This window comes from Salvelinus alpinus, chromosome 37, assembly GCF_045679555.1.
Source record: "Salvelinus alpinus chromosome 37, SLU_Salpinus.1, whole genome shotgun sequence".
NCBI classification, from domain to species: domain Eukaryota; kingdom Metazoa; phylum Chordata; class Actinopteri; order Salmoniformes; family Salmonidae; genus Salvelinus; species Salvelinus alpinus.
Genome location: NC_092122.1, coordinates 5,401,609 through 5,428,579, shown reverse-complemented (window position 1 = coordinate 5,428,579; position 26,971 = coordinate 5,401,609). Strand labels below are relative to the sequence as shown.

Below are 26,971 nucleotides of genomic sequence, written 5' to 3'. Positions count from 1 at the left end.
TCCCAGATGTTCTCAGAGATGGAACATTCCTCTGCCCTCTGTATTGCTATCCACATTTGGATACATACCCATACCCCTACAGGTATCTTCTTGGTGTTTGCCCAACTCAAACTGCCCCCTGAGCACCTGCATAGCATTAGTCGGGCAGTCTGCAGTCAGTCAGTCTGCCTATAGAAGACCATGGTATCTACTACAGCTAAACCTCTGCTCTGTTCCTCTCCTCTGTGTATGAGTAGACAGAGCGCAGGCTGTGTGACTGTGAGACAGTCCTGATGGCTCCTGTATAAACACTGCTGGGTGGGGAATCCTGGCCTGTCACCTGACTGACAAGGAGTGACTTACACTGTGCAGGGCTTAGTTTAGATCCAGAGGGGACGCTGCTCAGTCTCATTACTGTACAGGCCATTAGCTGGTCTACTGCACCGTAATACAGACATCGTCAACACAGATACAGTACACACAGACCTGACCTAAGACCTGAGTCCACCATAAAACATCACACCAATAGGTTTTACTCCAGCAGGTCTGAGATCAGTGTAATAGGATTTTGGCTCACCACCTAAATGACACCGCACCGGGATCAGGAGGTGACACACCTACAGCGTTAACAGACAGAGCCCTGACTCAGAGCCAGTCAGACAGCGTTGAGGAGCTCAGTTGGGGTGACCTGGCCCAGGTGAATGTCATAGTCTAGACAGATTCCACTGTCTTGGCTCTCGCACCCCACTCATTGACGGAACTGGGTCTCGAAACAGAAAGAGCCTTTTGATCACTAGGTTTCATTGGAACACTTTAAGTGAATAGCAGCCTGGGGGGGGAATGGCATGGAGAATGGCGTTTTAGTAGTTTTCTCCTTTTCCACACAGATTTGAGACCCCCCTCCTCCTCAACGAGGCTGAGGCTGGAGTGACTGACAGACTGACTGACTGGTGCTCAGATTCTCTCTCCAGGTGAGAGTACGCCTCCCGTTTCCTCCCTTGGGCAGCTTCTCCCTCACCCTTTCCCCCCTTCCTCCCTCCCTCCCTCCCCATCCCAGTCTGTCAGTGTCAGAGCCAGACATGATTCATGTCTCCAACCGGAGGACGGGGAATTGGGGATACTGTTGTTGCGGCCGGAATCTGTTGCTCGGATAATCATGCCATTGTCAGGAATTTAATGGAATGGTTAGATTAAATTACAATATGATGATCAGGAGGAGGATGAAGAGGAGGTGAACTCAAGATTGTGATGATCAAGATACAACACTCCTTCTGTGGCCTCCAACTGCTCTTAAATGCAAGTAAAACTAAATGCATGCTCTTCAACCGATTGCTACCCGCACCTGCCCGCCCGTCCAGCATCACTACTCTGGACGGTTCTGATTTAGAATATGTGGACAACTACAAATACCTAAGTGTCTGGTTAGGCTGTAAACTCTCCTTCCAGACTCACATTAAGCATCTCCAATCCAAAATTAAATCTAGAATCAGCTTCCTATTTTGCAACAAAGCATCCTTCACTCATGCTGCCAAACATACCCACGTAAAACTGACTATTCTACCGATCCTTGACTTCGGCGGTGTCATTTATAAAATGGCTTCCAACACTCTACTCAGCAAATTGGATGCAGTCTAGCACAGTGCCATCCGTTTTGTCACCAAAGCCACTGGTTCCAGGTCATCTATAAGTCTTTGCTAGGTAAAGCCCTGCCTTATGTCAGCTCACTGGTCACCATAGCAGCACCCACCCGTAGCACGTGCTCCAGCAGGTATATTTCACTGGTCACCCCCAAAGCCAACTCCTCCTTTGGCCGCCTTTCCTTACAGTTCTCTGCTGCCAATGACTGGAACGAATTGCAAAAATCACTGAAGCTGGAGACTCATATCTCCCTCACTAACTTTAAGCATCAGCTGTCAGAGCAGCTCACAGATCATTGCACCTGTACATAGCCCATCTGTAAATAGCCAACCCAAACTACCTCATCCCCATATTGTTATTTTTGCTCCTTTGCACCCCAGTATCTCTACTTGCACATTCATCTGCTGCACGTCTATCACTCCAGTGTTTAATTGCTAAATTGTAATTACTTCGCCACTATGGCCTATTTATTGCCTTATCTCCCTAATCTTACTTCATTTGCACACACTGTTTATATACTTTCATATTGTGTTATTGACTGTACGTTTGTTTATTTATATGTGTAACTCTGTGTTTGTGTCGCACTGCTTTGCTTTATCTTCGCCAGGTCGCGGTTGTAAATGTTAAATAAAGGTTAAATAACAGGTTTTTTTTTAATAAAAAAGATGATGAGGATGATTATAGTGGTAACGATCCTGAAGAAGACGTTTATTGTACATGGCCATACCAGGCTCTCACAGTAGCCTATGGATAGACTAAAAGTGAGTAAGAGTGACAGCAGCCTACCTCTCCACCCCACCTGAGAGGCCCAGACAGGGGCCAGAGCAAAGAGCACATAGCTCACATTCCACCAGCATCTCCTAATGAGTAAGCCCCAGCGAGGGAGAGGAGGTGAAGGATGCCTTGGCCTCACTCTCCCTTTCCCTCTCTGCTCCTGCCACACAATCCCTGGGTCTTGTGCCAGCCCACCACTGACATGGCAGATACCTGGGATACCTCTATATCTCCCAGCTCCCTCCCTCCAACCACACCTGGCCAACCCTCACACCTGTGTCACCATGGCAATGTGCACACAGCTTGCGCTTACCTGCAGGTACAGGCCGAGCCAGGGAGCTGGGAGGGTGGGAGCCGGCCCACAATCCCCTTTTCTTTTCTTCTCTTAAAGGGAAAAGAACAGAGCATTCCTTGGGATGCCAAAAGTAGACACCTTAGGCAGAGTCCCATAGCATAACCATGTTTGCTTTCATGTCCCCACTACAGTAAACTGTGCATGTTGGTGCTATCTAAGGATATATTGGAATATATTCTAAGTAGGCCAAGTTTGTGTTGACCTCAATGTTTTCTCTTTTCTTTCTGTCTGTTTTTCTTCCATTCTGCCTCTCTTTCTCGGGAGTTAATTTTAGTCCCACGCTCAAGTCGTCCAGAACGGCTGCAGTCAAGAAGTTGGTGGGTGGCAGTCCAAATATTGTGTCATTTTTAATCCGTTTTGGACTCGGGCAATCTTTGGATAAGATGGACTAAAAGCTGCTGTTGTATCCCAGTAGAACTCCCTCTCCCCTCACGCTCTATTTTTTTCTGTTTATCCGGTGAAGAAGTGTCAGGGTGTAAGTTATCTGCTGACAGGCCTGCCAATGTTAACGTTACATTTGACAGCTTTTTTCCCCCCCAACAACTTTAAAGTGCTTCGTCCTCTGGAAGAATCTTCTGGAGTTGTTTTTAAAATGGCATGTGAATTAGTAACTTGGAGCTTCTTTCAAGATGCTGTGCTGACATTCGGAGGTTAAAATGCTGCATTCCTCAAATAGTTTCCGAGGCATAGTCTTGAGATGAATGTGTTTGTGCTAACGTGGTGAAGACAAAGTTATTCGGGTTGTGTGTCACAGTGATGACTCGTGGAAAAAGAGGCTTCCTATGCTGTTTTACTCGCAGAGCAAAACAGCACGTCGGACATTTCACTGCATATCAACATTGCAATGCCTCTAAGAATGAAATGGTACCAGCTCTCTCCTCGTGAGTAGAGGACACATCGTTTTGGATGTTGTTAACACAGACCTCTCCTGAAATGATAGGGGAGAATGAAGCTAGCGTTGTCTGGATAACATCGACATGGCTTTTAATATAATGTTCCTTAAGCGCTGGGTAGTGCCAGACAGAGTTGCGGCAGAGCATTCATTTGACTAGTAAATGTTTCATTATTGCCGTTGTAGCTCTCAAGAGCTGGCAGAGAGAGTGGGGAGAGGAAAAAGTCATCGGTTTACAGTAGAGAGAGAGAGTTTACAGTGGCAAGAGAGTGGAGTGAGAGTGGAAGAAAGAGAGCTTAGTTCAGAGGGAAGAGAGAGAGAGAAAGAGACCTTAATTTACAGGGGGCAGAGAGGGAGAGGAGAGAGGTAGAGAGACGACAGTTTACAGTGAACAGGGAGAGGCAGTTCTATTATGAAACCCTCAGAGGGAAAGTCAGAAAGATGTAATTCCAGGAAGCTCTCTCTCTCCATTCTTCTGCTCCATGTGTGTTAGCTTTGACAGAATATGGGTGGTCCTCTCAAGCAACCAGTGCAACACTGACATATCTCCATTTTATTGAAGGCTATACTCTGGAATGCAAAAATCACCAATGTAGACCTACTGCTCTCCACTCTCACAGGCAAACTCAAAATCCTGTTGAATCTAATATCAAATTATGATCTATGCATAAATCATTATTCTTAAATATTCCCCAAATCATACTCATACTAATAGCGCGCTCTCAGTCCCAGTGCTGCTTCTAGGAAGTATGTGATTAAACTAACGCTGTTGTAGGCTTTAGGGTTTTCATTATTGCTCTCATTTTGTCTAATTACAGTTGTACGAATTCCCGAAATCCAAGTGCCAATTTTCTTCCTCCTGCAAATGGCGTAAGTGTATCTAAACATAGAGAGCAAATTATTGCGGTGTTGGAAATAATCTAGCCCAAATCACACAGGCATCGTAGTTTGACTATGATAGCCCTCTAGTTAAAATGAGAAGGAGGTGGGGTTTGTGAGAAGAGAGAGAGAGAGAGAGAGAGAGAGACTAGCCCTGGGAGTGATGGGTTTTGTTTAAAGCATACCTCCCCTGTCCTCGTGTGCGTGTTGGAGACCCTTTCTGGTCCTCTCTCTGTGTGAGGCTACAGAGGGGCACAGAGCAGGAGGCTACAGCACATCTCAGGAAGCCACCCTGCCTCTCTAAAACTGATCCCAGATCTGATCCTAGCCAACCACTGACAGCTCTGTAAACAAAACAGGACAAGTAATAGAGGTTTGGGAAGGAGAGAGCAAGGGGAGAGAGAGAGAGAGAGTTACAAGAAAGGAAAGGAAGGGAGGGAGAGTGGGAGGGAGGGAGGGGAGGAGTAGAAGGGCGAAAGGAAGAGGTGTTTGCCTTTTCTGTTGACTGCTGAAGCCGGTGAAAGATTGTACAGCAGCAGGAACTCTTTGTGTTGTAGCCGTGCTGGGATAAAGCAGTGGGAGAGAGGCTGGAATGGTGTAAGAGGGAAGAATATACAGTATATTTCAAGGTCTAATCAACTGCTAAGGTATAGTACTGTAGCCTTTCACTCAATGTACTTTACGATTGGCTTTAGTAGTAGGCTAGATTGGGGTTGTGTACAGTTGTGTTATCGTAAGAGAAGAGCGTAGGTTGATGATGACAGGCTAAGGATCTTCTGGGTGGTCCCGCTCCTCTCCTCGGTCACGTACCCAGGGTATTTTTAGTAAAGACCGTTAACATCCTGTGCTAACATCTCTTCCTCCCCACGCGATTTCTCCTCCTTTCTCCTCTGTCATTCCTTCACTTTCTCCCTTTTTGTTTTTTGTTTTATAGGGAAATGTGACTGTGTGTCTGGCTTGGAGAGAGATCAATGAACCGTAACTGTACTGCAAGTATTGGGGGGGAATGTCGTAGTAGGCACACGAACATGCATCCCTGTATCGAGGTCTAGAGCAGAGAGACCTCAGGGTCGTTTTTCACTACGCATCAAGCAGAAGAAAACTGAAGGAAAGAGGGAGGAACTACCTACCATTAAGAAACGCCTATTTTAGTTTTTCTGTTGCAGAACCTTTTAAAATGTTTTCCGTTGCATGTCCTAATGAATATGACCCAGCAGGATACAGAGGTACCGGATGGTGATAAACTCGTATGTCCTTCCAGTATATAAACTAAAACGTCATTAATGATGATGTCATCCTGCAGGGCGTAACCATGGACGACGACTTTGAGCGGCGCAGAGAGCTCAGGAGGCAGAAGAGGGAGGAGATGCGCCTAGAGGCTGAACGGTAAGGCTGGCCTCCTCTTCCGCCTCTTCTTCCTGTCTCCGCTTATTGCTCTTCCTCCTCTTCATCTTCATCCTGCTCCTCCATCTCTTCTCCAACCTCTACTCCCGCTCTTCTTTCCTCTCCTCCTACATCCCTTCTTCCTCCTCCTCTTCCTACTCATCCTCCTCTGAACCTCAAACCTCTTCCATATCCATCAACAACTACACACACACTTACATATCTGCAATATTATTGTCTTGTCTCATTGGAGTTTATCATTATAAACTGGGTGGTTCGAGCCCTTAATGCTGATTGGCTGACAGCCATGGTATATCCGACCGTATACTATGTGTATGACAAAACATTTATTTTTACTGCTCTAATTACGTAGGTAACCAGTTTATAATAGCAATAAGGCACCTCAGGGGTTTGTGATATGTGGCCAATATACCACAGCTAAGGGCTGTGTCCAGGCACTCTGCGATGCGTCGTGCGTAAGAACAGCCCTTAGCTGTGGTATATTAGCCATATACCACACCTCCTCGGGCCTTATTGCTTAGCCACTCTGAACATGACGTCATAACGGTAAATGTGCAGCCAGAGGGAGTTGCAGGTACACGTGTTGTCCAGAGGGGGTGTTGATGGCACAGCGAGTGCTGTGACCATATGACCTCAGTGTTCTTCAGAGCCCAGTTGAAGTCAGTTAAAGGACTTTGAGCTGGGCTCAGGTTGTTACAGGTCCCTGTGATCTCCATGCCAAGTTGGAACCAGAGAGCCGACCCTTAAATAGTTTGGACTCTCCTCAGGGCTTTAAAAACATCACTCAGCAAATATTGGCTTCCTCTCCTCATGCAGGCAATAATCTACCACTGATCTGATGACGTGTTGTGTTCTCTCTCTCGCTCTCTCGCTCTCTCGCGCTCTTACTCTCTTACTCTCTCTCTCTCTCTCTCTCTCTCTCTCTCTCTCTCTCTCTCTCTCTCTCTCTCTCTCTCTCTCTCTCTCTCTCTCTCTCCTGACTCAATACGTTCTGCTTTGTCTCTCATCGTGTCACTGGTAGAATGTACTGTTGACCTCATATAGAAAGCCTCTGTGCGTCCTCAAGTCAAATGAGTTACTGTAATACATGACAAGCCCAGACATTTCAGTTGAGCTCATCTAAAATGGATCACCTCAACCATGTCTCCTTTTACGGAGCAAGGACACAGTAGACTACTTAACACCAGGAGCTTAGCTTGCTCAGCCTGTCTGGGTAGCTTCATCCCTTATCCCGATTATACTTACGAACAACAGTCATTTAACCTGGCAACACGCATCATAAAACATGAATATGCATCACGGGCAATAGGATATGCAAATGTTTATCTCTGGAGGTCCAATCCTTTACTGAGCGATATGGCAGTGACATTAACTGAAGATATGATAAGTACTCTCTGCAAACAGGAGCTACTGAACAAGCCTGAACTTGTCTGTAAAGCCTTGGATGACACTATGTTGCTGTTTTGATTGGCAAGCTACAAAAGTGTCCGTGCTCACTCTTAACATGTGTTGACAATACAACAGAACAGATTAACCGGAATGACGTTTACACTCACGGGTGGCCAAATAGAACTATCAAAAAGCCACGCCCCTACTAAGCCACACCTCCAGTCTTCTGATCTGACCTGATGGATCATAGCTCATAAACCCAACTGGTTGGGTAAAACATAACCCAACATGTGTTCTGTCCGCTATTTAACCCAGCATTTTGTTGCGTGGTTTATATATATTTTTTAAACTTGATATCTATGACATTGTCCTCCTGATTTGTAAATACTGTAATGTGGCTGGAAACAGAAAATACTTCCCAGTCAACTTAATCAGTGAATATAATAATCTTGTACATTTTAATTGTGACGTGTGATTATGTTGTACAACAAGTGTTAACTACTGCAGCAATGTTGGCGTCTATTGTTGTACCTTTGGGCGTGTGCCTATGCCTCATTGCTCCAGCTCAAACCAGTTGATTGAACGGTAACTTAATGCAGTCGTTATATTTCACAACAGATCATAAAACCCGTGTTTTATATTATTTATATTATCCCACAGTGTTTATATTATATGGAATTTGGTAGAAAGAACAGACTGTATATGAGAGAGAGAGAGAGAGAGAGAGAGAGTAAGAGTAGTAAGCTATAGGCTTGATGGGAGTTTGTTCATGTCTGTTTATTTAGTTAAAGGAGTCATTTCAGTTGGCGGGACCATGTGCGATTTTCAACCGACTCATGTTATTGATAAAAGATTACATCGCTATATTTTGCAAATATGCTGTAACAATCAATATTTCAATGTCTCTCATTGTAAATGAGAGTAGGCCGTCATTGTAAATAAGAATTTGTTCTTAAAAAAAACACATGTCTTGTTGGACCAATCGAGTCAACCATCACCAAATACGATGTAAAAAGAAAACAAACAAACAGAGAGGAGACACAGAGAGGAGACACAGAGAGGAGACACAGAGACAGAGAGAGAGAGAGACAGAGAGAGAGAGAGAGAGAGACAGAGAGCGAGAGGAGACACACACACACACACACACAGAGAGAGAGAGGAGACACACACACACACACACACAGAGAGAGAGAGAGAGAGCGAGAGGAGACACACACACACACACACACAGAGAGAGAGAGAGAGCGAGAGGAGACACACACACAGAGAGAGAGAGAGAGAGCGAGAGGAGACACACACACACACACACACACACACAGAGAGCGAGAGGAGACACACACACACACACACACAGAGAGCGAGAGGAGACACACACACACACACAGAGAGAGAGAGAGAGAGCGAGAGGAGACACACACAGAGAGAGAGAGAGGAGACACACAGAGAGAGAGAGAGAGGAGACACACAGAGAGAGAGAGAGAGGAGACACACAGAGAGAGAGAGAGGAGACACACAGAGAGAGAGACACAGAGAGAGAGACACAAAGACAGAGAGAGAGAGCACTCCAGTCTATACAATAAGATCTGCAGTCAGGGCTGCCAAACACTTTTACATTATAAGTGTTTACTAGTAGAGATCACAAGGAGCTGTTTCCTAGTCGCTAGGCCCTGGAGGAGGGGTGTGTGTGTGTAGGCATCACAGGAGGTTGGTGGCACCTTAATTGGTGAGGACAGGCTCGTGGTAATGACTGGAGTAGAATGGTATCCAACACATGGTCTCCAGGTGTTTGATGCTATTCCATTTCAGCCATTATTATGAGCCGTCCTCCCCTCAGCAGCCTCCACTGGTATGCATGCATGCTTGGTTTACTGTATTGCCCGTGTACATGCAATATGGAGGTCTGAAAGTCCTGGAGGGGTTCAGCCAGATTGAACCGTCATCAGGTGGTGAAGGCTTGACAAGCTCCATTCGCCTCCTTTAGCCCAGTGAGCCAAGATTCTTGTCTGCTCTGTGTGCCTGTGTGTGTGTGTGTGTGTGCGTAGAGAGAGAGAGAGGCCTAGGAGTTCCCCAGCACTCGTGGCTCTGCGTTGTGTCAGACCCCGTCTAGAACAGAACAATCTGTCTTGTTGACAGAGAGGTGAAGCTCCAGTCCTAATCACCAGCAGGCCAGAGACTACCAGGCCAAGGTGGATTCCGCTTCACCGTCTATTGTGTATTTCTGCTGGGTTTAATACTCTGCACATGCTGGAATTCAAGTTTGATTGAATGAATCAAGCACAGTCTAATGAATGTAAAGGTATCCCCTAAGGAATGTGGTATAGAAAGCAGTGTTTGTGTTTCTGGTCACTGTGGACCCAGGGGTTACCTGACTGGGCTTTTTGTACTGCACTCTGTGACAAATGACATACAACGATACAGCTGGGATCTCAGGCTGTCTGGTTGGTGTCCTGCACAGTGGAGTTCACATACTCTCCTCTGCCCTCTGTGACTGACCAGGGCTATGACAATGTAACACACACACACACACACACACACACACACACACACACACACACACACACACACACACACACACACACACACACACTGGAATGTTTTGACTGTGGTTTTTATTTGTACACTTTAAAAAATGATATTCTGTTGGAATGTTCCCAAACCATGTAACCCTGTCCTGTGTTCTGTCATGTCACACCCCTTTTTGTCTGGTGACGGAGCCCAATGCAGTTGACTCGATTTATGTCACATTTCATAGCTGAGGCAACATGCAAAACAGTTCTGTGCAGGCCAGTGTTTGTCAGTCTCCTGCCCTTTGAGAAGCGAAGCTACCATTTTTCCCCCATCTCCTCCACATCTGTGTGCAGGTCAGGTCTCCAGAGAGGCCAGGAAATAACACCCATCCTCAGTGAATGGACTGTTCCAAACAGACCCAAACAACACCCATCCTCAGTGAATGGACCGTTCCAAACAGACCCAAACAACACCCATCCTCAGTGAATGGACCATTCCAAACAGACCCAAATAACACCCATTCTCAGTAAATGGACCGTTCCAAACATGCCCTCCCCAACCGGCAGCCTGCACCATAAACTCACTGGGCCTGCTTGTGTCTGTTAGGGCCTCAGCCCAGCTCTGAACGTTTGGGGTGGACTACAGTAGGAGCAGTGGTCTGGTTGCCTCACGTTTTGGTGCTCCTGTGACCCACCCACTCAATTTCGGGGAAGTTAATTTTGCCCCACAATGTATATAATGCAAACTAATGTGTCTAGACAAGACCCATATTGTCAAGCTATAACTCAAAAGGAACTCGTACCACAGTGGGAATCTCACCATCGGAAGGACTGTACTGGCCCTTGCTCAGTTGCTCAGAAATAAGCGCAGAAGCTATAGAGGTGTGTGATGAGCAGGTTAAAAGGTATGTAGGCCTATGGAGCACTGATAACACGATAAGGGTCGACAGAATGTCAGTAGACTTCATGATAGGGGAAATGACGCTGCTCTCTCTGGGCCTGGAGGAGAAAGTGAAGGACAGGGGCGAGCGTGGGAATGGGCCAGACGTTTTGGCAGTAAACCCCTCCCTGTGCACTCTCTCTCTATCTATCTATCTCTCTCTCTCTCTCTCCATTTTAGTCCAGTAGAGGTGAAGAAGTATTTTCCCATTGGCTTTCCGAAGTTGTTTTCACAGACATTGCTGAGATATTTTGTTCGTAAAGAAAATATATGGAAATCTTTTCCCCTAATGTGTTTGGTGACTGGACCTAGTGTGACTGGACATTTCTACTTACTCAAGTAGTCAGGAACTGAACACAACATTAGGCTTAAATCAACTTTATTGTACACATTGTAAAAACGGACAACAGCAACAAATTCTGTTACGATATAAAACAAATGCAGAAGTGTTTACTGTTGAAAATGTCACACACTTTGCAATAAAACGATTACCTTCATCCTCCAGCGACAGAGTTTACTCCACAGGGAAAACATCTTTGTGTGATGGCCAACATAAGTTATGCATGTCATTGCAAGGGAAGCTGGCTAGCCAAAGTCAGGCTCCTACTGTATAGGAAGATTTATTATCTTGAATATGGGATAAGACCTCTCCCTATTTTCTCTCTCTCTCTGATGGGAGGAGAGGCCGTACTGAAGTGGTATGTGGTCTATAAGGAATGAGGATATTGCATTGGGGCCTTCGTTGGTGCATCAGTCTGGAGTCAAGAGCGCCAAGCGTTTACTTGACAAGAATGCTAACTAAACTGTTAAGAGTTGGTTGGACTGTCATAAAGCATCGTCAACCCTGAGATTCTGTCATACTAACTCCACTGTGCCACTAAGGACTGGCTGTTGTCTCAGTTTCCCATGAGATTTAGGCTGTTTCTGGGACAATACTATTCTCCAGAGGTTGAGTCGGTCTTTGCTACTTTTTATTTTTTACAAACTGCACTTGGGGATATAGCCAGTCATCTATGTGCAAATGTTAAGCATGAAGAGCAATATAGACTGTTAGACTAGAGCTTCTAGTCTGATGGAATTGTAAATGTGTATCAAATTGTAGAGAGGTGCAGACCTTTAGCATACACACTCTCTCCCTGGCACTCAAACGTACGTACACTCCCATGCGCTGTAAGTGAGAGGGAGAGAAAGAGAGCGTGGGTGTTTCACAATGTGCATACGACTGTGTTCCCAATATGCAAATTGGAGCGCGGAACAGTTGGGAGTATGAGCACAGAGGGCGGTTCTCAGATGCGTACTTTGTCCGTACACGTTTCGAAGCAGGCGTCAATGCAAGCTTCAACGGAAATATTCCCAGGATTGTTGATGTAAGATGACGAGAGAGAGGTGTGTCACCGTCCCTCCAGGTTTAGTTTGGGCGTGAGCAGAGTCTTGTGTTCAATTATAACAACATTCCTCAGTCAGTTTACCCAGCAGGAGATCCTGCTGTTCGCCGGCTGTAAAGTCTCCCATAAAACCACTCTGCTTAACATGTTAACTGCACATGCTTCAATAACATGCAGTACGCACTGCCAAACGACCATATGATGTTAGCGTAGCCGATGCCTGACACTGATGTTGAAGATCACACAGAGGCAGACCGAATGGAGCTCTTCTCACAAACAGAACAGAGGCGGGGAAGAGAAGAAGTTGGTTCAGACCTTTTAGAGGAGAGGCTTACCCAATGTTTCATGAATGATTCATGAAATATAAGATTAATCTGAATAGAATGGACTGGTACCTTTTTTTAAAGCACATCTGTGGGCTGGAGACTTTCCTGTCAGACTGTCAAACTGCAGGGCATTGAGATCAGTGATCTGGCCTTTGTAAAGTACAGGCAAAACACACACACACACACACACACACACACACACACATATATATATATATATATATATATATATATATATATATATATATATATACACACACACACTATACACACTACGGCCCTTCACACACTACAGCTCCCGACCACTTCAACCCTCCACTGGGCCGAGCCTGGACTGAGGCAGGCGTGGGCCAGCAGCCATGTTACGGTCGGGGTCCTCTCCTCTCATCGCTGGCCAAGCCACATCTCCAGACACTGTTTTCATCAGGCTGTCAAAAGTGAAACCTCAGCAGCAGTGGCCTGCGCTCAGTAGAGTAAAGCGGAACAGGGTGAGAGTACAGTGAGTCAAGTAGATACAAGACACCATGAGTCTTTATCTTGTACTGCAAATACCCTGATCCCTGTCTAAGGGAAGGAGGACTTACTCTCAGCACCACTGGAACTTATGGTTATGTTTTTCTTCTTTGTTTTTCAGGGGGGAAAAATGACTTACTTGACTCTCCTCTCTTTCTCTCTCCCTCAGGGTGGCCTTCCAGGGTAGTAATGAGGATGAGGAGGAGGCCGCAAGGGAGCGTAGACGCCGGGCACGTCAGGAGAGGATGAGAGGGATGGGAGGCGAGGAGCCCAGTGACAGCGTGGTGATGACCAACAGCCACAGGTAAGACCTGAAGACGTGTGTTAGCTCCCAAACATAATGCCTAGGCTTTAGCTCAGGGGCTAACAGTATTGTGGTGGGCAGGAGATTGTGGTTTGAACCCAGTTTCCCCTTTAATAATGGATGTGTGTGTAACAAGGTTCTTATAGTAAACTGAAAGTGAAATGAAAACGAATCATCAAAAAACTATTTTTAGTAAAATGAAATAAAATAATTCACAAATCTGTTTGAAAAACTATACTGAATAACTGAAACTATCATCTTTGACTCCAAAACGAATAAAATAGAATAATAACCATCACGAATTATGTTCCGTTTTTGTTTTTTGGCAAGATGGCTTTGTCAAGAGCAGCACAGCAGATATTTGTAAGGTTTGAGTGGTAAGGCTAAATCAACCTTACTGTATACGAAAGACGAGGCGTGTAGTCGGGGGAAATGCATCTGCGACAGCCGAAAGTCGGACACCAATGTGGTTTTCCAACAGCAAGGCTAAAAGGTTTTCTTTAGAATGTCGAAATCAACATGTATCTAACCACCATATCACACACAAAATATCCCAATGTAATATTATGTTACACGTTGTACAGTCAATAATGGAGAGAGAACCTCAAATATCACATTTATTTGTATGTATCCACTGTACACATAAATCACGGAAAATTGGTTCCTGTTTCAGTCATGTTCGCGTGGGTCAAACAGAAACACCCTAATGATTGGTTGACAATACAGCCTCCCACAATGCAGACGACAGCTGCAGGATGAAGTCGGTGAGGAGCAACTGCAGAAACGTCATGACTGTTGGACCATTTTATTGATGTATTTTAATCTTTTTTTTGTATTTTATCCCCAATTTTTGATCGTGTCTCATCGCTGCAACTCCCCAACGGGCTCGGGAGAGGCGAAGGTGGAGTCATGCGTCCCCCGAAACATGACCCGCCTAACCGCGCTCCTTAACACCCATTGGCTTAACCCAGAAGCCAGCCGCACCAATGTGTCGGAGGAAACGCCGTTTAGGCACCCAGGCGGCCACAATGAGTCACTAGAACGCGATGAGCTAAGTGAAGTCCCACGGGCAAAACCCTCACGATGCTGGGCCAATTGTGCGCCGTCCTATGGAACTCCCGGCCCCCGCCGGTTGTGGCACAGCCTGGGAAATGAACCCGGGTCTGTAGTAACGTCTCTAGCACTGCATGCGATGCAGTGCCTTATACCGCTGCACCAATTGGGAGGCCCTAAGTTGGACCATTTTTATCCCCAGAATGCAACACACTTTGAAAGATTTGACAAAAGTGGTCTGCTCGAACTTTGAGAGATGAGACGAGCATGATGCAAGACTTTGCTGTCACACAGAGTATCTGCGAATGTGCACGGGTATGCTTCACGCTGCTACAACGTGGTAGCTACAGGACCACAACTGGTTCCTGGTTGTTGTGGAAATTGACCCACTACTACTGTTTACTTTGTGCATCTACAGTTGAAGTCGGAAGTTTACAAACACCTTAGTCAAATACATTTAAACTCAGTTTCCTGACATTTAATCCTAGTAAAAATTCCCTGTCTTAGGTCAGTTAGGATCACCACTTTATTTTAATAAGTTGGGTGAATTTTGTCCTATTCTTCCTGATAGAGCTGGTGTAACTGAGTCAGCTGTGTAGATGCTTTTTCAGTTCTGCCCACACATTTTCTATCAGATTGAAGTCAGGGCTTTGTGATGGCCACTCCAATACCTTGACTTTGTTGTCCTTAAGCCATTTTGCCACAACTTTGGAAGTATGCTTGAGGTCATTGTCCATTTTTGGAAGACCCATTTGCGACCAAGCTTTAACTTCCTGACTGATGACTTGATATGTTGCTTCAATATATCCACATAATTTTCCTCCTGATGATGCCATCTATTTTGTGAAGTGCACCAGTCCCTCCTGCAGCAAAGCACCCCCACAACATGATGCTGCCACCCCCGTGCTTCACGGTTGGGATGGTGTTCTTCGGCTTGCAAGCGTTCCCTTTTTCCTCCAAACATAACGATGGTCATTATGGCCAAAAAGTTATATTTTTGTTTCATCAGACCAGAGGTCATTTCTCCCAAAATTACGATATTTGTCCCCATGTGCAGTTGCAAATTGTAGTCTGGCTTTTTTATGGTTTTGGAGCAGTGGCTTCTTCCTTGCTGAGCGGCCTTTCAGGTTATGTCGATATAGGACTCGTTTTACTGTGGATGTAGATACTTTTGTACCTGTTTCCTTCAGCATCTTCACAGGGTCCTTTGATGTTGTTCTGGGATTGATTTGCACTTTTCGCAGCAAAGTATGTTCATCTTTAGGAGACAGAACGCGTCTCCTTCCTGAGCGGTATGGCGGCTGCGTTGTCCCATGATGTTTATACTTGCGTACTATTGTTTGTACAGATGAACGTGGTACCTTCAGGTTTTTTGAAATTGCTCCCAAGGATGAACCAGACAAGTGGAGGTCTACAATTTATTTTCTGAGGTCTTGGCTGATGTCTTTTGATTTTCCCATGATGTCAAGCAAAGAGGCACTGAGTTTGAAGGTAGGCCTTGAAATACATCCTCCAATTGACTCAAAATATGTCAATTAGTCTAGCTTCTAAAGCCATGACATAATTTTCTGGAATTTTCCAAGCTCTTTAAAGGCACAGTCAACTTAGTGCATGTAAACATCTGACCCACTGGAATTGTGATACAGTGAATTATAAGTGAAATAATCTGTCTGTAAGCCATGGTTGAGAAATTACTTGTGTCATGCACAAAGTAGATGTCCTCACCGACTTGCCAGATCTATAGTTTGTTAACAAGAAATTTGTGGAGTGGTTGAAAAACTAGTTTTAATGACTCCAACCTAAGTATGTAAACTTCCAACATGACTGTACGTCATCTCGCTGAGTCTACCTTTAAACCTAACCTATGACCTGACCCTTCACCTTATGCATAAGTGACATCCCCAAACACACACACTAAACACGTAAATGGCTCCTTGCCTCCCACAAATAGGCTTCTTTCTGTCCCTGAAACTGAAAATAAATTACGTAAAAATGTTTTTTATCAAACTTGAACTAAATAAACATCTTAAATCTAGTAGAAATAAAAACAAATAGAAAATAACAAAACTATAACAACCTTGGTGTGTAACCCTGATCTCATGCACTGTTGGAATGCAGCTCCGGCCATCCCTGGAGGAAGTTTCCAGTCCAGGTTTCCTGTCAGCTGTTCTTTCCTATCCTCTTCTGTTTTTTTTATAGTATACTCTCTCAATAGAATAGATGCACGGTGGGTTGCTGTCACACTGTGGGCTAGTAGCCTTTCTAAAGCGTTGAAGAAGTCTTACAGTAGAGAAACCCAGACATCATAGACTTACATCATTTAGACAGAGGCCCTCTTATTTTGTCTACCAATCAGTCATAAATAGCTCACCCTACTGTCCGCCCCCATACCATGTCCATTTGAGGTCAGTACAGCAGTAGAGACTGGAAGTAGTGGGCTGCTCTGACATCCACCAGTACAGAAGCACTGTTGTAGTGGAGAATGGTTTCTCTCTGTGAGGTCACAGCCATATCCTGTGGGTATTGAACAAGTCAGGGATTGTCTCGACCTGTGATCAGACGTAACCCGGCCCGTTGTTGATTGTGTTGGGTTCTGTGCTAACATCTGCCAAACGGTGTTGTCAGCCTGTATTCAACTCTGTCGGTATGTGCGAGGTGGTTGGAGGGTTGGATGCAGACCCACGTACTGTGTCGTATGGATGCCCTGTCAGCATGCTATGAGGCTGGGCAAAGGAGGTAGCTAGTCGCTAGTGCAATGTGGACTGGATACGTTTCTGGGAGAGAAAAGCAGCCATGGACTTTCGTGTAGGCCTAAGTTACGCTGTTGGACCTAACATGTGGATAAAAGAACAACCTACAGCTAGGAAGCCAGAAGACTCAGTGAGGTAAATTGATTGGATGTGTCAACTGGAAATGGAGCTGAAATGCTATTGCCCCTGTTGTTGATGTCCATATGAGCCGAGTAGAAATCCATATTGACTGTGTCGTGGTGCCCTGATCTTGGGGAATGTTCAGCAGAGAGGGGTAGTTTAACTTCAGAAGCAGTGACCACATAGTGAATTCAGTGGTTTACTGTTTTTGTCCCTCAGTGTGATATTTATTGACTGTGTAACTGACTGTGGCATGTCTCTCGCGCTTTCGCTCTCTCAGTGTGACCGAGACTGTGTCGGTGTCCTCCTCCTCTGTGACCTCCTCGGGTGGAGGAGACGATGATGAGCAGGCCCTGCTGGAGCGCATGGCCAAACGAGAGGAGCGCAGGCAGAAAAGAATGATGGAAGCTCTGGAGCGAGAGAAGGATCAGAACCCCGGCAATGCCGGTAACCACGGCAGCGGGGAGAATAGTGTGGATGAGAGGTCCGTCGGCCGCAGTGGCCGTTACCAAGACAACGAAGAAGAGGTGGAAGAGCGGAACTGCCGAAAGAATGAGAAGAAGGAGGAGGAGGGGGAGGCTGCTCCAGAGGAGGAAGAGGCTGAGCAGGGAGAGGAAGAAGAGGAGGAAGAGGTGGTGGAGGAGGAGAAACCGAGACGATCCTATATGAGAGAACAGGTCAGTCTATTCTTATTTTATACTTTTCTGTCCGTTTTCATTTCATTTTCCGTCAGCATGTTTTCATTCATAAAATGTACCTCATTTATCCATAGGAATCCATTGACGAAAAAGCTAGAAACGAGGTATGACCATGGATATATTGATTGGCTTGGTGGCTGGAGTTTGCTGATCGTTTATCTGAGTTTGATCAAAACGTGACACTCCCATTCCTTCTCATAGGAAGATGCAGGAGAACAAGCGGTGGTTTTAAATGAGGTTAAGGAATCAGTCAACTCAGAGGCAGAGGTTGAAGAAGATGCTGAATTAAGTGATAAGGTAGAGGAACCAGATCAGTTAGAGGTAGAGGGCACGACAGTGACACTGAACAATGAGACTGAGGAAGACTGTGGGATGTCAACCATCCAGAACGGCTTGGATGTGGTAAGACTTTAACATAGAGGTGTGAAATGGAAGCATGAACATCTCTGGATAACTCAAATGTCTCCGAAATAATGATCAGAAATCATACTGTATAATAACTCTAAAGACAGCTCCTCGTGTCTTTGTCAACGAAGCAGAGTAGCGGCGTAGCCTAAATGAATATTTCCCAGACATTGAAGTTCTCTAGACGCTAAGTGTGGTCACAGTGTGGTTTTGCATCCACGGTAACAGAGCTGCACCTTATAAGGTGTGGTTGTGGTCACAGTCGTGTGATTATCTTTTAATATGGTTTAATGCCATGCCATCCACTGAGTGGTCACAATACGGTCACTGTGTGTTCAGCTGCATGTTTGCCACAGTGGGGAAGAGGTTGTGTGTGAAACCCGTGTTTTGCATCTGTTTGTCATGTCTACTCACTTTCCGCAACCCTCTGGTTTGCTCTCAGAAGTGTGTCCCAAATGACACCCTATTCCCTACATAGTGCACTACGTTGAAGACTTGGGCCAGAAGTAGTCCAGTGGGGGACAGGGTGTCATTTTGGACAAAGCCAGGGTCACAGAGTGGAGTCACTGGTCCTGGTTGGAATGGTGTGATGTCACATAGAAGCACCCACGCACAGACACAAGCACTCCTTCATTCCCAGAGTTCAGTGTGCTCAGGGTGTGTTCTGTGCCTGCAGGTGAATGAAAAGCAGAATGGAGGTCTGCACGAGGAGGCTCCTCCAAAACACAAAAGAACAGAAAGGACCCTGAGGTAGGAGCCAGAGACATACGTGCTCTAATGGTTTAATGCTACACGCAACGTTATGCGTACACACACATACAAACACACACGCACTCTGTGGTCTTCGCTTTACATTGGTCATGATTCAAAATATGGGGGGGGGGGGGGAGCGGTGGGAGAGTATTGCCCAAGGTGTCTGTAAGGTAATTGAAAGGCATATTTATCCCAGCGCACACAAACATACTGTTGTTTAGCATGGTTTGTTTCTAGAGCAGAACTGCTGTGTTTGACACGGGTCATGTAATCCTAGCTCCCCAGAGGGAAGCACTAGAGTGAAACCTTAGACACACTGTTACCTTAGACAGCGCTAGGCTGAGTCTTTGTGTGTGTGTGTGCATTTGTATGCTTGTGCATGTGGCTGTCTTCCTACCTGTGTGACGACACTAACCTGTCGTCCTGTGCGCGACCCGTAGCCGCGGCAGCGTGCACTCCCCGGAGGCGGGGGCGGAGGAGCAGGACGACGCGGCGCGCCTGGAGACGGAGCGTAAGCTGGAGGAGCTGAAGCGCCGCCGTGACGACGCGGAGAGCGAGGAGTTTGAGAGGATGAGACAGAAGCAGCAGGGGGCTGAGCAGGAGCTGGAGGAGCTGAAGAAGAAGCGGGAGGAGAGGAGGAAGATCATAGAAGAGGAAGAGAGACAGAAGAAACAGGAGGAGGCCGAGAAGAAGGACAGAGAGGAGGTAGGGTTTGAAGTGGACAAGGGGAGTGTCTCTTTAGCAGTGATGTCACTCTTTCTCTCTCTCTCTCTCTCTCTCTCTCTCTCTCTCTGTGCCACTCTCCTTCACTGTTCTGCGCTCTCTCTCTCTCTGTCTGTCTCTGTCTCTCCCTCTCCTCATCTCAAGACTGTTCAGTTGATTTAGTCATAACACCTGTTGAAGATAACAGCTATACGTCATATTCCTGCCTGCTTCACCATGACATGATCTCACTATACTGCATCCTTATCAGTGCACTCCTATTTGAATCCCCAATAATAATTCATTTATAGGCCATCATTCTTCTTCCCCTGCTATATGACTTCACCCTAACATATCTAAGCTATGATAGTCAGTCCATAATTTGCCTGTTCATACTTGCACTTGACACTGCACCATTCACGGTCCAATTACCTAGTCTACTGTACTGTACTGTCTTATCCAGACAGGTTTCTCTGGCTCCATCTCAAATGGCACCGTATCCCTATCAAGTGGACTCATTTCGATCAGGGCTCTGCGGATACGGCTCTGGTCAAAAGCAGTGCACTATATAGGGAATAGGAATGCCGTTTCAGACACAGCTTCTGTCATTTCCAGACAGGTCTCTGTGCTGTGCTTGGCTTTGTCTCATGTTGTGGTGTGTAAGAGACTGTTTTGTGTCAGGGTGGGAGAAGCCTGGATATAGGTGGACATCCAAATAGAGGCCTGGATATAGGTGGACATCCAAATAGAGGCCTGGATATAGGTGGACACCCAAATAGAGGCCTGGATATAGGTGGACACCCAAATAGAGGCCTGGATATAGGTGGACACCCAAATAGAGGCCTGGATATAGGTGGACACCCAAATAGAGGCCTGGATATAGGTGGACACCCAAATAGAGGCCTGGATATAGGTGGACACCCAAATAGAGGCCTGGATATAGGTGGACATCAAATAGAGGCCTGGATATAGGTGGACATCAAATAGAGGCCTGGATATACAGTGGGGCAAAAAAGTATTTAGTCAGCCACCAATTGTGCAAGTTCTCCCACTTAAAAAGATGAGAGAGGCCTGTAATTTTCATCATAGGTACACTTCCAACTATGACAGACAAAATGAGAAAAAAAATCCAGAAAATCACATTGTAGGATTTTTTATGAATTTATTTGCAAATTATGGTGGAAAATAAGTATTTGGTCACCTACAAACAAGCAAGATTTCTGGCTCTCACAGACCTGTAACTTCTTCTTTAAGAGGCTCCTCTGTCTTCCACTTGTTACCTGTATTAATGGCACCTGTTTGAACTTGTTATCAGTATAAAAGACACCTGTCCACAACCTCAAACAGTCACACTCCAAACTCCACTATGGCCAAGACCAAAGAGCTGTCAAAGGACACCAGAAACAAAATTGTAGACCTGCACCAGGCTGGGAAGACTGAATCTGCAATAGGTAAGCAGCTTGGTTTGAAGAAATCAACTGTGGGAGCAATTATTAGGAAATGGAAGACATACAAGACCACTGATAATCTCCCTCGATCTGGGGCTCCACGCAAGATCTCACCCCGTGGGGTCAAAATGATCACAAGAACGGTGGGGGAAAATCCCAGAACCACACGGGGGGACCTAGTGAATGACCTGCAGAGAGCTGGGACCAAAGTAACAAAGCCTACCATCAGTAACACACTACGCCGCCAGGGACTCAAATCCTGCAGTGCGAGACGTTTCCCCCTGCTTAAGCCAGTACATGTCCAGGCCCGTCTGAAGTTTGCTAGAGAGCATTTGGATGATCCAGAAGAAGATTGGGAGAATGTCATATGGTCAGATGAAACCAAAATATAACTTTTTGGTAAAAACTCAACTCGTCGTGTTTGGAGGACAAAGAATGCTGAGTTGCATCCAAAGAACACCATACCTACTGTGAAGCATGGGGGTGGAAACATCATGCTTTGGGGCTGTTTTTCTGCAAAGGGACCAGGACGACTGATCCGTGTAAAGGAAAGAATGAATGGGGCCATGTATCGTGAGATTTTGAGTGAAAACCTCCTTCCATCAGCAAGGGCATTGAAGATGAAACATGGCTGGGTCTTTCAGCATGACAATGATCCCAAACACACCGCCCGGGCAACGAAGGAGTGGCTTCGTAAGAAGCATTTCAAGGTCCTGGAGTGGCCTAGCCAGTCTCCAGATCTCAACCCCATAGAAAATCTTTGGAGGGAGTTGAAAGTCCGTGTTGCCCAGCAATAGCCCCAAAACATCACTGCTCTAGAGGAGATCTGCATGGAGGAATGGGCCAAAATACCAGCAACAGTGTGTGAAAACCTTGTGAAGACTTACAGAAAACGTTTGACCTCTGTCATTGCCAACAAAGGGTATATAACAAAGTATTGAGATAAACTTTTGTTATTGACCAAATACTTATTTTCCACCATAATTTGCAAATAAATTCATAAAAAATCCTACAATGTGATTTTCTGGATTTTTTTTTCTCATTTTGTCTGTCATAGTTGAAGTGTACCTATGATGAAAATTACAGGCCTCTCTCGTCTTTTTAAGTGGGAGAACTTGCACAATTGGTGGCTGACTAAATACTTTTTTGCCCCACTGTAGGTGGACATCAAATAGAGGCCTGGATATAGGTGGACATCAAATAGAGGCCTGGATATAGGTGGACATCCAAATAGAGGCCTGGATATAGGTGGACATCCAAATAGAGGCCTGGATATAGGTGGACATCCAAATAGAGGCCTGGATATAGGTGGACATCAAATAGAGGCTTGGACATCAAATATAAATAGTGTTTCCCTACTGTACAGTAGCAATAAGAGCAGACGGTAATACAGTAACAAACTGTAAAGAAGTATTTTCACTAGAGGAGTGGTGCTTTGATCTATAGACTAGGCCAAAGTTCACTTTAGAGGAAGATACCCGCTCTTAGTTATCATTTGCGTGCGTACATTCCTGGTTGTGCGTGTGTGACCGTTTAATAACTGAGCGTTCTGCTGTGTTCCGCATCTCTCAGGAGGAGAAGAGGAGGATGAAGGAGGAGATAGAGAGGAGGAGGGCGGAGGCGGCCGAGAAGAGACAGCAGATGGGGGTGGAGACCTTCGACAGAGAGGCCAAACCCTTCAAATGCTTCAGCCCCAGAGGATCCTCCCTCAAGGTCAGTCAACAACTTCTGACCTTTGACCTCACAGTCACCTCCCTCTGTGTTGTCTGTCTATGACCATGTTCGAATACTGTCACATAGCTTTAACCCTGTCATCAATCTAGCAAGTACACTGCAGGGATCCTTAAAGCTACTCAAGATGTAACAGTTGGCTCCCATATAATAGCTTGTACTTCTTAGTCTTTTTCGTGGCATAATCTCTACCTTATCTTAATTCACCTCATTCTAGGTAACAGGACAGTTTTACTGGGGAAATTACGCCGTCGTTGTTGACAATTAAGTGTCTCTGTTCTGTTGTCTTCTGTCTGTGTGGGTTTGTCTGTTGTCTTGCTACTGCGTACACGGCATGGAAACTGGAAACGCCACAACTTATCACCATAAAGATATTTGTCATGGAGTAGTGTGTTTAATCAACTTATGTGAATAAACGCTCCAGAAATAAACTCCCATGCAGTGAATGTCCATGGGGGTTTTCACTATTCTGCCAATGGAGAAAATCTAATTACTCCAAAGTTTAGCAAATATCCATCTCACAGGCTGGACTCACTGAAACCTGCCCTGAATTAGTCTTACTATGTGTTTTAGTGTTTTTTTTAAATCGTTTTTGAGGTAATAATCTATTTCCATTTGTTGTCGTTTGTGGTCTGGTCTGTTGGTAAATGTTAACATCCTTCCATTCCTCTCCGCAGCTTTACTTTGTCATCATGTTCACTGTAGGTACAGCTGATGGTAGAAGTTGCCCATAGGTTACAGATCTAGGATCAGATTACCCTTCCCCATATCTAAACCTGAACCATTAGGAGGGAGGACCGTAAACCCAGACCCTAGATCGGTGTCTATGGGCAACGTTGTTCTACTCATAGCTAATGCGTGTGTGATGCATTGTTGTGAGGTTATACTCATTCCAGTGTGTGTGTTAACATAATTTGTTTCTGCAGTGGAGTGAGTTGTGCACCTTTTTTTGTTTGATTGACTTACACACTAGTCATTTAAATAGTAGTTTGATTTATTTGAGTTTGATTCCTCCAGTGTGTTGTCCCTGTAGTTCAAGTCACGATACCGTAGTTGTGGCGACATTTCCTGTAGTTCCGGTGTAACGAAGACACAGGAGGACACTCTCCGGTCCTCTTGCACTATTCCAGAGTAGTGACATTAACGTTCCAGAAGCTGCAGATGGGAGTCGACACAGTTCGCTATAGATAAAGAGAGCTGCTCCCTTCAAGAACGTCAGACTCGGAGGATGCAGGAAAGCTCTTTAAAATGTGCTGCTGCAGCCTGAGAATGGGGTATTTCCTGTCGAGGGGAGTATTTTAGGAACACCCACATTTCGGTAGCAGAGCCGAGCTAGAGACCAAGCAGGGTCCTTTTTTATACATTTTTTTTTAGAGGGAGCAGGGATGGATGGCTGTTTTTTTTCTTTTAAGGAACGCTTTCCCCCCCACCCCCCCTCTTAGCCCTGTTGTCGTATATCATAAACAGCAGTCTGAGCGAGGTTCCCACAACGCAGGGCCTGAAAAAGGCCTGTGCTGCTCTGCTCTCTGCTTTTCCTGGCTGGGTGACAGTAGCTGCAGCTAGTGCTGTGGAGAACAGAACAGTCAGTCACATTGTGTCTCGCTGGGCTAGGAAAAGCCCAGTCTAAACAGGGATGTAATGGGTCTGCTAAAAAAGGGAAAGGTAGAACAGGAGAAAGGAGGAGAAGGAGGGTGCTGTTGGGTTTGGATGGTGTGTGGGATGTGGGAGTACTGTGTGTATTTGGGAGTTGTGTGGTGTGTGTGTGTGTGGCTACTGCCTAATAAATGGTGGATGCATAATTCACTGATCTGTCTACAGATTGGTGAAAGGGCAGAGTTTCTGAACAAGTCGACACAGAAAAGGTGAACAGTCATTTCCATTAATTGTTTGATTCACAACCGGTGCTTTCAGTGTGAAGTCATACGGTTCAGTAATACAATGACCCTTTGGCTAATTCTGTTGTATGTTCTGAGCAGCGCGGCGAAGACGTCTCACTCTCCTGTCGTCTCTAAGATTGACAACAGACTGGAGCAGTACACCTCTGTTGCGCAGGTCAGCGGTTACACATCAACGCAAATCACCTGACTAGACCTACTGTTACCAATGAGCCCTATGAGAACAATATGAGAAAAATGTTGGAAAGACATCTTGTGTTGACTGGGACTGTATAACTGTTACCATCGCTGATTACCATATCTAGCACATAGAGTCTATTTCAATACTGCTCTGGATCTAAAAGCTACAGTACATGCATTAGATAATGGTAATGATACTATACTACAATATGTTTTATTTACAAGCCTACTCTGTATGGCTCCTTTCTCAAGGCCATTTTAAACAAGTCACAAATAGAGTACCAGATATAAAAACACAAAATAAGACATTTCTCTTCTCTCTTTTGCCGACATCGATCATTCCCCACTCTGAATCCAACACTAACATAGTCTCCCATTCTCTTCTCTCTCTCTCTCTCTCTCTCTCTCTCTCTCTCTCTCTCTCTCTCTCTGTCTCTCTGTCTCTCTGTCTCTCTGTCTCTCTCTCTCCCTATACAGAACAAGGATATGCGGTCCCCACGCTCCGGTGCCGTGGACCTGCCAATGGTGACAGATGGGATACGTAACATTAAGACCATGTGGGAGAAAGGCAACGTGTTCAACTCACCCGGGGGTGGCGGGGGCACGTACAAGGTGGGGACCGGGAAACAACAGGGAATCTGGAACTCCATTTGGGAGCGGTTTGGGAGGAAGTCAGGCCCGGGGGGGTCTGAGAGAGAGGAAGGGGCTCGTTTCACTGCCACTTCCTGTTCATCCTCGACGACGAGCTGCCCAGGGCGTTCTGCTGGAGTTGAACTTTGTCCGTGTCTTTTTTTTCTGTTTCCCCTCTCCACACAGGAAGCAGCTGGGATGAAGATAGGTGTGGCGGGCCGCATCAACGACTGGCTGAATAAAACCCCCGAGAGCAAAACGCCGGGGGGAAGGCCCGCGGTAGGTCGTCTCCACGACAACCACTTACTGTCCAGTGCTTTTGTCCTCTTTGCACTTCTTTATCTAATCCTTTATTGAGATGAACGACGTCTTTGTCAAGGGAGACAGCGAACAGACACTCATTAGGGAACATACTATATGTGAGGCCCCATCTCGGTGTTGCTCCTGCACTTTAGCTGTACTATAAGTGAGTATTCATCAGACCAGAGACTTAAGCTCATTTGACACAACTGTGGGAAGCGTTGGAGTCGACATGGGCCAGCATCCATGTTGAACGCTTTCGACACCTTGTAGAGTCCATGCCCCGATGAATTGAGGCTGTTCTGAGGGGGGGTGCAACTCAATATTAGGAAGGTGTCCTTAATGTTTTGTACACTCAGTGTATACAGTATTTACTAATAGTTTTGACAAGCGCTGTTAGCTACCATGTGTTTTTTGTACATGTATTAATAATTGCCTGCAAATAATGGTAGTAAGCGGTAGTAGGATGATGTGCCGTGTTGGGAGAAAATAGTCTAGCGTCACCTAGGGAATTTGAAATATAAATCATAGCAAAGTGGATGAGCTGTTGAGTTATAACCATGAAGTCATGAAGGGAAAAACACATAGCACTTAACAGCAGTCATTTATTTGTGTTGTAAAAGCACATGTATTAGTTTTAATATGAAATGTGGCATGGTTCCTACCATGGATCACATGCAGGTTATCAGAAGGACTTAGGGATTTAATCAGACAGGCTGCTTCCCATGCTGGGCTGCATGGAGGCATTCCAACATACCAGTGCTTCATCTCAAATGGCACCCTATTCCCTACGTAGTGCACTACTTTTGACCAGGGCCCATATTCCGCATTTATCCCATTATTTTACCCAAAAGGCTCAGGCTTTTCTGTTTCCATCTACGCGGGCCCGGTACCCGTGTCTCACTGAGGCATGGATATGGTGGACCTGCTTTAATTAGGAGCCAATACCCTGGGTACTTTTCAGCTGACAGTTACATACCAATTCTTAACCGTGAACTTTAACACCTTCTCACAAAGCAAC

General features: G+C 45.6%; 1 protein-coding gene across 22 annotated transcripts in view; it reads left to right on the top strand.

Moving 5' to 3' along the window:
- The window catches only part of LOC139565977 (non-muscle caldesmon-like), a 53,947-nt gene that overhangs the window by 19,045 nt on the left and 7,931 nt on the right, over positions 1 to 26,971 (top strand). For 7 of the 22 annotated variants that reach the window (XR_011673024.1, XR_011673022.1, XR_011673023.1 and 4 more), the window contains exons 1-14: positions 5,014 to 5,164; positions 5,452 to 5,743; positions 5,821 to 5,903; positions 13,151 to 13,285; positions 17,489 to 17,885; positions 17,981 to 18,010; positions 18,108 to 18,308; positions 18,988 to 19,061; positions 19,505 to 19,769; positions 22,787 to 22,927; positions 24,764 to 24,807; positions 24,922 to 24,997; positions 25,498 to 25,632; positions 25,837 to 25,929. Coding sequence is in view for 16 of the 22 variants with exons in the window: in XM_071386726.1 (XP_071242827.1) it covers positions 5,717 to 5,743; positions 5,821 to 5,903; positions 13,151 to 13,285; positions 17,489 to 17,885; positions 17,981 to 18,010; positions 18,108 to 18,308; positions 18,988 to 19,061; positions 19,505 to 19,769; positions 22,787 to 22,927; positions 24,764 to 24,807; positions 24,922 to 24,997; positions 25,498 to 25,632; positions 25,837 to 25,929 (1,701 nt within the window). In the remaining 6 variants the exon portion in view is untranslated. Of the gene's footprint in view, positions 1 to 866; positions 951 to 4,961; positions 5,165 to 5,451; positions 5,744 to 5,820; positions 5,904 to 13,150; positions 13,286 to 17,488; positions 17,886 to 17,980; positions 18,011 to 18,107; positions 18,309 to 18,987; positions 19,062 to 19,504; positions 19,770 to 22,786; positions 22,928 to 24,763; positions 24,808 to 24,921; positions 24,998 to 25,497; positions 25,633 to 25,836; positions 25,930 to 26,971 lie in introns of those variants that run through there. The other 15 variants (XR_011673026.1, XM_071386736.1, XM_071386733.1 and 12 more) reach the window with 11 other exon arrangements.